Consider the following 10,976-nt stretch of genomic DNA (forward strand, 5'->3'; position numbering starts at 1 on the left):
GCTGAAACTTGCCACAAATCACCGGCAAAAGTAAATAACAATAAATGTGTCTGGGAAAGAGTAAGGACAAATCTGAATTATTTATTGATAAACTAGTGTATTCTGAGTCAGTGTCGCAAAGACCTTTTTTTTTTGGACGCGCCTTTAGAGAGAAATTAATCTTTACGGATTACATAATGAAAGAGCTTTTGTTTTCGATTTGTTTTATTTTGCTAAGTAATAATTTAAAGCTTTCTATAGATATATTTATCATGTCTGTGAGGCATGCATTTCCCTTTATTTTTGTTAAGCGCTCCTGTTCAAGAACGAGACGGAAGAAAGCGCATCATTTTTGTTTTCTTTATTTTATAAAAACGCTGTAACGCTTTTTGATTACTCGTACCTTTGTGAGCAAAAATTATGGATAATTTTAAATTGCTTCCACTGAAAATAATGCAAGTGGTTGCGCTGGCGCCTTGATGTCCTGCAAAGCGGCTTTAGCTTCCAATTTCTGCACAAACATTTTACTTTAACGTTTAAACTAACATTGTTTTATACTTTAACTGTTTTATATCTATAGAATTTATTTTAGACAAGTCGTGATGATTTGAGAGGGCAAACTGATCAAACAGACAATGATCAGTCTTCCGCTTGGCGCTGTTCGTTAAAAAAAGGAGGAAAAATATATTTTTGTCCCGTCCATTGCTTCACCGCTACTTTGAGAATGAACCCAGCATAAATATGCAGATGTCATTCCCAAAACATAGTAGCATGTATGTGTCACGTATCTGGTCTTCCCTGTCATCATAAACTCTTGCACCACACTTCATGGACTTCATTCCCCATAAGCCACTGCACTAATCATTGCATTCACCTGGCCCTTGTTTCTCACTGCTCTGATTAGTTCTCACAGCTGCACCTCATCACTCTGACTGCATTTAAGCCACTCACACACACAGCCACCTGGCGAAGTCTTATTGTTCCTATGGTCGTAATTCTAAGCATTTATCTCTGTGTTGGATTCTCTGTGTATGACTCTGGACTGTGTACCCCGTTGACGATTCCTGCTACCTGCCATTGCGACCATTGCCTGTCTATTGAACTGTTTCCCGGATTACCTACGTTGTTCCTGTTTTCTGGTGATTATTCCTGCATGTTGACACTTCTCAATAAAGCCTTGCAAATGGATCCGCACGTCTCAGTCTGACTCCTTGTGACAGTATGTGTCCGAAAAACAAAAGTTTCATACAAATTCTGAATGGATTATAGCCTGGAAAGTGCAAAGCGCGCTCCCTTTATTATGACTAAAAGCGTCACCAATCTTAGTTCATAGAGATCTCACAAAATTCCGTTATAATTAATAAAGCTCTCTAAACTACACAATGAATCTTGTATTTACATGGCGTCTACACTTAGTCATGAGATGATTCACGAGAGCGCAAAATGGCACTTATTAAAAAATACACTTTTGGGTTGTTTGCTTTTTGCAGTTTCGAATGCACTGTAATGTAAAATAGTGCCGTCTCTCTCTTCGGCGATCGGCCCACTACTCCACCGGCCCACCGAGAATGTCCCGGTGCTCCCGATGGCCAGTACATCCCTGTACGCACATATACATACACACACACACACACACACACACACACACACACACAGACAACTGTCATCTCTCTTGCCTTTACACTCTCTCTTGGTCGATCGATAATTTACTGAAACAAATGCTATATTTCATTCAAATAAATGTGATTATCCTGGACTATTTATCTCTGAGTCTGATTTCAAGTGGGCAGAATGCTAGAGCTGCGTGTCATAACTGACGAAAATAACCGTCTTTTTTATCCATTCAGTCAAATTTTGCGTTGCAAATATCAATCCTAGTTTTAATTTGTCTATAACTTCGCAAATGACCATAGAATAAGCGGGATATGCTAAGATAATAAGATAATTATTAGCCTCCACATCGTGCATTTAAAATCCTTTAACGCACGGCAAACCGTTGATTATCCCTTACATAATTAATATGTTCTCATACTCTTTGGCAGTCAAATACTCATACTCTTTGGCTGTAACTTTTATTCAATTAAATAATTGTAATATATAGTTCAGTTCTATTAAGTTAATATTTTGAGTTTTTTGTACTAAATAATATGTGCAATAATGATTCTGACCATTTAAAAGATACATTTTCTAATATAGTATTTATATTACAGTTAGTGTAATATTTAAGGTTAAATACATTTGAATGTGTATTTGGACATGATCAAACACTAATTTTTTTATATGTTTCGATTTAACTGATTTAATGTTAAATAAAAAAAAAGTAATTTACTTGTTTTATTTTATGATATTCAATTATACAACATAAGTGAATATTATAAAAAGCAAGCAAATATGGCATTTGACATAACAGAAAAGATGAAAATAGTGTTTAAAAAACACAAGGCAACCAATTGCATTCAGCATAATTTTTTATAGTATTTCTTGAATGCAGTCTTTACTGAAACTCATTCAAGAGAGAGAAAGATTGCAGAAAGACTAAAAGCTTAAAAATATGACAACTAGTATCTGGCTATGGTCGCTATTTCGGTGTTTCTCATTTTATTTAACTGCAATTACATAACTGTAAATACATGACTGTATATTATCTAACGATAAACATTAACTATAACATGCTTCATAAAATACCACTACTGGCCAGTTTTTCGAGGGGTCAGCTGATGCGTTAAAATGTAAAACAATTATGTAATTTCTTCAATTTACCAGCGACTATGCTTGAGAAGCGCTGAAATGAATGGGTTTCAATGCAGGAACTATTGGTTGTTTGGAACTATTGGCCGCTCCATGACACGCTTTACTTCCACATTCCTCAGTTCCTATGGAAGCCTATGGGAGTGTCGCAACTCTGTTTCTAAACGGCTCTGGGTTGCAAGGATTATGTTATGTGGTTGCTAAGGTACTTGGGAAGTGTTGCTAAAAAAACAAAAACAAAACTGGATTATTCAGGTAACAACACAGTATTAAGAATCAAGGGGATGTAAACTTTTGAACAGGGTTGTTTTTATAAATTCAACTATTATTTTCTCTTGTGGACTATATGTATACATCCTTTACGTGAAATATCTTATCCAGGTCAGTACTAAACAAAAAAAAAAAAAACATGCATTTTGTATGATCCCTCTTATTTTGTTAAAATAATTAACATTTGTAAGATTCTGAAAGGGGGATGTAAACTTTTGAAATTGAAAAACACCATTATAAAGAAAAATATTGAAGGAACCAGCAGTGAATTAGTCTTCTGGGTTCTGACATCATATCTACAACCACTCCATGCAAGTGACGATTGTGACGTCAATTGCAGAGGAAGCGCAGGTGCAAGTCTGCAGACCAAACCTTATAAAGGTTTCAGCTAAAAATCTTCTTTACTGTTTTACTGAAGAGAAAATTCACTTACATCTTGGATGACCTGAGTGTGAGTAAAATAACAGCCAATTTTTATTATTGGGTGAAATATCCCTTTAATTACTTTAAAAACAGTGACATTGCCATGTCTTTTCTAAGAAATATAATGTAACTATTAAGTAGTGACAGTATGTTATTATAAAAATAATAGTTGTGCACAAAAAGTTTGTGTGCTCCTGAATGTTTATCTGTGTGTGTTACTGTCTATTAGCATGATGTGAACACTTTTCCATGTCACTAGCATATTTCAGAAGATTGTTACTAGCAAGATTAGCAAGTTCCTAGCATGTTGTAAGCATGATTAGTAAGTTAGTAGCATGTTACTAGCATTATTACAAAGTTAGTAGCATGTTACTAGCATTATTACAAAGTTAGTAGCATGTTACTAGCATTATTACAAAGTTAGTAGCATGTTACTAGCATGATTAGCAAGTTAGTAGCATGTTACTAGCATTATTACAAAGTTAGTAGCATGTTACTAGCATGATTACCAAGTTAGTAGTATCTTACTAGCATGATTAGCAAGTTAGTAGCATGTTACTAGCATAATTAGCAAGGTAGTAGCATGTTACTAGCATGATTAGCAAGTTACTAGCATGATTAACAAGTTAGTAGAATGTTACTAGCATGATTAGCAGGTTAGTAGCATGTTACTAGCATGATTAGCAAGTTAGTAGAATGTTACTAGCATGATTAGCAAGTTAGTAGCATGTTACTAGCATGATTAGCAAGTTAGTTGAATGTTACTAGCATGATTAGCAAGTTACTAGCATGTTACTAGCATGATTAGCAAGTTAGTAGCATGTTACTAGCATGATTAGCAAGTTACTAACATGTTATAAGCATGATTAACAAGTTAGTAGCATGTTACTAGCATGATTAGCAAGTTAGTGGAATGTTACTAGCATGATTAGCAAGTTACTAGCATGTTACTAGCATGATTAGCAAGTTACTAGCATGTTACTAGCATGATTAGCAAGTTAGTAGAATGTTACTAGCATGATTAGCAGGTTACTAGCATGTTACTAGCATGATTAGCAAGTTAGTTGAATGTTACTAGCATGATTAGCAAGTTACTAGCATGTTACTAGCATGATTAGCAAGTTAGTAGCATGTTACTATCATGATTAGCAAGTTACTAACATGTTATAAGCATGATTAGCAAGTTAGTAGCATGTTACTATCATGATTAGCAAGTTACTAACATGTTATAAGCATGATTAACAAGTTAGTAGCATGTTACTAGCATGATTAGCAAGTTACTAACATGTTATAAGCATGATTAACAAGTTAGTAGCATGTTACTAGCATGATTAGCAAGTTAGTGGAATGTTACTAGCATGATTAACAAGTTAGTAGCATGTTACTAGCATGATTAGCAAGTTAGTAGCATGTTACTAGCATGATTAACAAGTTAGTAGCATGTTACTAGCATGATTAGCAAGTTAGTGGAATGTTACTAGCATGATTAGCAAGTTAGTAGCATGTTACTAGCATGATTAGCAAGTTAGTAGCATGTTACTAGCATGATTAGCAAGTTAGTAGCATGTTACAGGGCTCTAGAGTGCGACCTAATTTCTCAATGAAAAAAAATCAAAGGTTGCACCGGTGCGACCAGCCGTTCGAGGGGGAAAAAAACGAAACTCCGTCACTCTTAAAGTCTCCCTGTTGCTCAACAACAGACACACATTAGACCCATATCGTGGTCTAAACCAATCAGAGATGAAGGACGGATCCCGCCCCCCCTCTGATTGGCCGTGGTCCAGATATTCCTGTGTTGAAAATGCATGTGATGCAGACAGGCTGTCTCTACATGGTCAAGCGTTTACAATGCCTTCTCCGCAAAAACACGGACTGGATCGCGGACTCCATTCATAAAAAACGAATTTACTATGGCTCGGAATGCCACGTAATACGTCGATTTTTGGATTGATAAATCAAAAGTTGGTCTGTCACTTAATTCAAATCGCGATATGGACTAGTATCTGTGATAACTGAAAGGCAAAAAGACCGTTTAATATGAATCCTGCATGTTCCGTTTGCCTCTATGTATGAATGGTGGAGACGTGTATTTTTTTTTTACTACACGCGTATAGGCTACTGACGCACGCGTGACGCTCCAGCAAATTTTTGGCATTTGCATCTCACATGAACAGATAAACTCAATCTCCAAACCTGCTGTGAGTGTCACTTTTACCGTTTCATTTGAGAAAGCATCATATCATACTGTACACACAGAAACTTCACGGCAACCTGTCAAAATAAAAGTACGGTTTAACATGAACCAGAACAATATTAGTCCTGTATTACTTTTGTTCAGTATAATGTAGGTGTTTATATATTCCTATTTATAAATCATATATATGTTTGCCAAAAATTAAAAAGGTTTATTTTTCATTTGATTAAAAATAATTAAATGTTTATGCTTTCATTTGATTATGAGAAAAATTAAAACAAGAATTTCTAAAAAAAAAAAAAAATAAATAAATAAAAAGATTGTAGAGCCCTATTGTTCAAAATGTTAAAATAGAGAGTTTTGGACTTATTTTTTCACTGAAATGTTTTCGTTATTACACAAATTAGGGTAAAGTACCGGGGGGAAAAAATATGCCCCCCCCCCCCCAAAAAAAAACACTCATTCTTATGAAGAAAAATGGCTTGAACGTAAACCCAACGTACAGCAATGATGTTGCATGCGCCCAATTTATAGGAGTCATCGCATCAAGCCATGAGGTGTTCAGTTTGAAGCCCTTAAAACACTTAATTTAGATTTTCTTTTTAGTTAATTATCTTGAATTTTTTTAAGTTTAAATTTCAGCTCAGTAAAGCACTTTAAGCACCAACACTTTTTCAGTAAGTTGCCTTTCTTTTAGAATTGTGCTTCAAATAAAGAACTTTATATTGACCAGATTGTTAGTTAATCATTTACAAGTCAATATTGCCTATATGGACAGGGATAAAAATAAAAATAAAAAAAGTGAACTTGTAAAACTGCGGTGTTAAATGTGATGCGGTTGAAAATTTGGGTGCACCTAACTTTTGTGCTGGTGCACCTAAGAAAAAAAGTTAGGCGCACCAGTGCAACCAGTGCAAAAAGTTAGTCTAGAGCCCTGTGTTAATAGCATGATTACCAAGTTAGTAGTATGTTACTAACATGATTAGCAAGTTAGTAGTATGTTACTAGCATTATTATAAAGTTAGTAGCATGTTACTAGCATGATTAGCAAGTTAGTAGAATGTTACTAGCATTATTATAAAGTTAGTAGCATGTTACTAGCATGATTAGCAAGTTAGTAGCATGTTACTAGCATGATTAGCAAGTTAGTAGTATGTTACTAGCATTATTATAAAGTTAGTAGCATGTTACTAGCATGATTAGCAAGTTAGTAGAATGTTACTAGCATGATTAGCAAGTTACTAGCATGTTACTAGCATGATTAGCAAGTTACTAGCATGATTAACAAGTTACTAGAATGTTACTAGCATGATTAGCAGGTTACTAGCATGTTACTAGCATGATTAGCAAGTTAGTAGAATGTTACTAGCATGATTAGCAAGTTACTAGCATGATTAGCAAGTTAGTAGAATGTTACTAGCATGATTAGCAAGTTACTAGCATGATTAGCAAGTTAGTAGAATGTTACTAGCATGATTAGCATGTTACTAGCATGATTAGCAAGTTAATAGAATGTTACTAGCATGATTAGCATGTTACTAGCATGATTAGCAAGTTAGTAGAATGTTACTAGCATGATTAGCAAGTTAGTAGAATGTTACTAGCATGATTAGCAGGTTACTAGCATGATTAGCAAGTTAGTAGAATGTTACTAGCATGATTAGCAAGTTACTAGCATGATTAGCAAGTTAGTAGAATGTTACTAGCATGATTAGCATGTTACTAGCATTATTAGCAAGTTAGTAGAATGTTACTAGCATGATTAGCAAGTTACCAGCATGTTACTAGCATGATTAGCAAGTTAGTAGAATGTTACTAGCATGATTAGCAAGTTACTAGCATGATTAGCAAGTTAGTAGAATGTTACTAGCATGATTAGCATGTTACTAGCATGATTAGTAAGTTAGTAGAATGTTACTAGCATGATTAGCATGTTACTAGCATGATTAGCAAGTTAGTAGAATGTTACTAGCATGATTAGCAAGTTACTAGCATGTTACTAGCATGATTAGCAAGTTACTAGCATGATTAACAAGTTACTAGAATGTTACTAGCATGATTAGCAGGTTACTAGCATGTTACTAGCATGATTAGCAAGTTAGTAGAATGTTACTAGCATGATTAGCAAGTTACTAGCATGATTAGCAAGTTAGTAGAATGTTACTAGCATGATTAGCAAGTTACTAGCATGATTAGCAAGTTAGTAGAATGTTACTAGCATGATTAGCATGTTACTAGCATGATTAGCAAGTTAATAGAATGTTACTAGCATGATTAGCATGTTACTAGCATGATTAGCAAGTTACCAGCATGTTACTAGCATGATTAGCAAGTTAGTAGAATGTTACTAGCATGATTAGCAAGTTACTAGCATGATTAGCAAGTTAGTAGAATGTTACTAGCATGATTAGCATGTTACTAGCATGATTAGCAAGTTAGTAGAATGTTACTAGCATGATTAGCATGTTACTAGCATGATTAGCAAGTTAGTAGAATGTTACTAGCATGGTTAGCAAGTTAGTAGCATGTTACATGTTGCTGAGCTGTTGCTAGGATACCCAGAGTGGCTGCTAGGGTGTTGCTATGTGGTTGCTAAGGTACCTGGGATGGTTGCTAGGATGTTGCTATGCAGTCGCTAGGCGTTACTAGCATGTTATTCGCATGTTACTAGCATTAGAAGAACAAAACTAGAATGTGCAAAAGTTAAAGCAGGACAAGAGCTCATCTGTGTGGATTATATTATTAATATAATTATTATTTTATTTATTTATATTTATTATTTATTTATTATTATTATTATCATTATTATTATGAGATGAATGATGTGTGTGTTTTCTAGTGTGGATCATGGAGGAGAGTTCAGGATCAGAGCAGGTCCTCAAAGATGTAAGTCCACAAACAGACTCACAGTTTTCTTGTTTGTTGTTTAGTTGTAAATGTGTCTCTTGTAATGTGTGTCTTGTGTTCAGATGCCTGTGATCTCACACTGGATACAAACACAGCAAACAATTACCTCACTCTGTCTGACGACAACAGAAAGGTGACAAGTGTGAATGAGCTCCAGTCATATCCTGATCATCCAGACAGATTTGATCTTCCTCAGGTTCTGAGTGTTGAGAGTCTGACTGGACGCTGTTACTGGGAGACTGAATGGAGTGGAGATGGTGTTGTTATATCTGTGTCATATAAAGAAATCAAGAGGAAAGGAGGGGGTAATGACAGTTGGTTTGGACGTAATGTGAACTCCTGGAGTCTGATCTGCTATAATGACAGATTCATTGTCTGTCACAATAATAAGGAGACTGAGATATCTGCTGGTCCAGACTCCTGTAAGAGAGTAGGAGTGTATCTGAACGAGTCGAACGGCACTCTGTCCTTCTACAGCGTCTCTGACAAACACAAACTCACACACTTACACACATTCACACACACATTCACTCACACACTACACACTGGATTTGGACTTCCTTTTTCAAACTCTTCAGTGTCTCTGTGTGACATTAAACACAACTGAATAACACACATCTCTGTAACACACACACATTACACAAATCACACACTAATACACACAAATACTAGTGTTTGTGGAAATGTTAAGATATTATTATTATTATTATTATTATTATTATTATTATTATTACTGTGAGATGTTTGAAAGCAACATTCAAAAGCACTGCTAGAAACAAGTGTCTGTGAAACTGAACATTAATCATTAAAAACATTTCCTTTGAATCAGTTTTGAGTCACAGATACTTTCTCAGTCAAAACTGACAGAAGACCAAACATTTAACATCTTCCTTCAAGAAAATCAATGTTATATATTTTAATAATATATTTTGAGTATTATTAAGCATTTTGAGGAGATTATATTATAGTATTCAATTCCTGTTAAAAAAATTAAGAGCTATTTTTCCATTAAAATTAATTTAACTGAGTCTTTATTTTTCGGGTCACACTTGGTTCTTGAAATCTAACTTTTTTTTTTAGGAAAATCAATGTAATATATTTTTGATTAATAATATATTTTGATTATTATTTAGCATTTTAAGGATATTTTATGATAGTATTTCAGTTTTATGAAAAAATTTAAGAGCTATATTTCCATCAAAATTAATTAAACTGAGCCTCTTTATTTTCGGGTCACACTTGGTGCTTGAAATGTTTTTTTTGTTTTGTTTTTTTTAGGAAAATCAATGTAATATATTATTGTTTAATAATATATTTGATTATTATTTAACATTTTAAGGATATTTTATCATAGTGTTTCAGTTTTATTAAAAATTTTAGAGCTATTTTTCCATTAAAATTAATTAAACTGAGCCTCTTTATGTCACGGATTAGTAAAGGAAGGTCAGGGTCCAAAATGCAGGGAAGTGTTTTTAATTTAAACAAAACACAAAAGAACACAAACAAATCAAAACCAAAAGGCCAACACGGCACACACAACAGGAACTGAGCAGGAGCAGGAACAATCAAACAGGAACACAATACCAGAGACAGACATGGAAGACAATGCAGACACGATGAAGAGTGGGAAATGAGAGTTCTTATAGTCCTTATCCTTAATAGTGAGCAGGTGTAAGTGATAATGACATCTAGACAGGTGATAACAATTAGCAGTGCAGGGAACAGCGACCTCATGTGGCTGAGGGAAGCCCCACAGCCCAGATCATGACATTACCCCCCCTCAAGGGAACGGCTTCCAGACGTTCCCAAACAAAATCCTGGAGGGAGGAGGAACGGTGGAAGGTGAATCAGGGGGAGGGAAGGCGGGCCAGGCCCATGCAGCGGAGGAACGTGAGCGGACACCGCCGCCAGAGGAACGTGAGCTGGCCTCGCCGCCAGTGGAAAGTGAGCTGGCCTCGCCGCCAGTGGAACGTCCGCGGGCACCGCAGCCCGAGGAACGTGAGCTGGCCTCGCCCCCAGTGGAACGTGAGCTGGTCTCGCCGCCAGAGGAACGCGAGCTGGCCTCGCCACCAGTGGAACGTCCGTGGGCACCGCAGTCAGAGGAACGTGAGCTGGCCTCGCCACCAGTGGAACGTCCGCGGGCACCGCAGTCAGAGGAACGTGAACTGGCCTCGCCGCCAGAGGAACGTCCGTGGGCAACGCAGTCAGAGGAACGCGAGCTGGCCTCGCCACCAGTGGAACGTCCGTGGGCACCGCAGTCAGAGGAACGTGAACTGGCCTCGCCGCCAGAGGAACGTCCGTGGGCACCGCAGTCAGAGGAACGTGAACTGGCCTCGCCGCTAGAGGAACGTCCGTGGGCACCGCAGTCAGAGGAACGCGAGCTGGCCTCGCCACCAGTGGAACGTCCGTGGGCACCGCAGTCAGAGGAACGTGAGCTGGCCTCGCCACCAGTGGA

The 10,976-nt window shown here is 36.6% G+C and overlaps 2 protein-coding genes across 5 annotated transcripts in view; both read left to right on the plus strand.

Moving 5' to 3' along the window:
* LOC141342409 (uncharacterized) overlaps positions 1–9,128 on the plus strand; it is a 36,325-nt gene extending 27,197 nt beyond the window's left edge. Inside the window, exons 9-10 of the mRNA XM_073846858.1 lie at positions 8,454–8,500; positions 8,584–9,128. Of these exons, the coding sequence (XP_073702959.1) occupies positions 8,454–8,500; positions 8,584–9,128 (592 nt within the window). The remainder of the gene's footprint in view (positions 1–8,453; positions 8,501–8,583) is intronic.
* The window catches only part of LOC141337759 (NACHT, LRR and PYD domains-containing protein 3-like), an 887,345-nt gene that overhangs the window by 453,608 nt on the left and 422,761 nt on the right, over positions 1–10,976 (plus strand). The gene's annotated exons all lie outside the window — the stretch shown is intronic.

The sequence above is a fragment of the Garra rufa genome, chromosome 1 (genome assembly GCF_049309525.1).
Source record: "Garra rufa chromosome 1, GarRuf1.0, whole genome shotgun sequence".
NCBI lineage: Eukaryota > Metazoa > Chordata > Actinopteri > Cypriniformes > Cyprinidae > Garra > Garra rufa.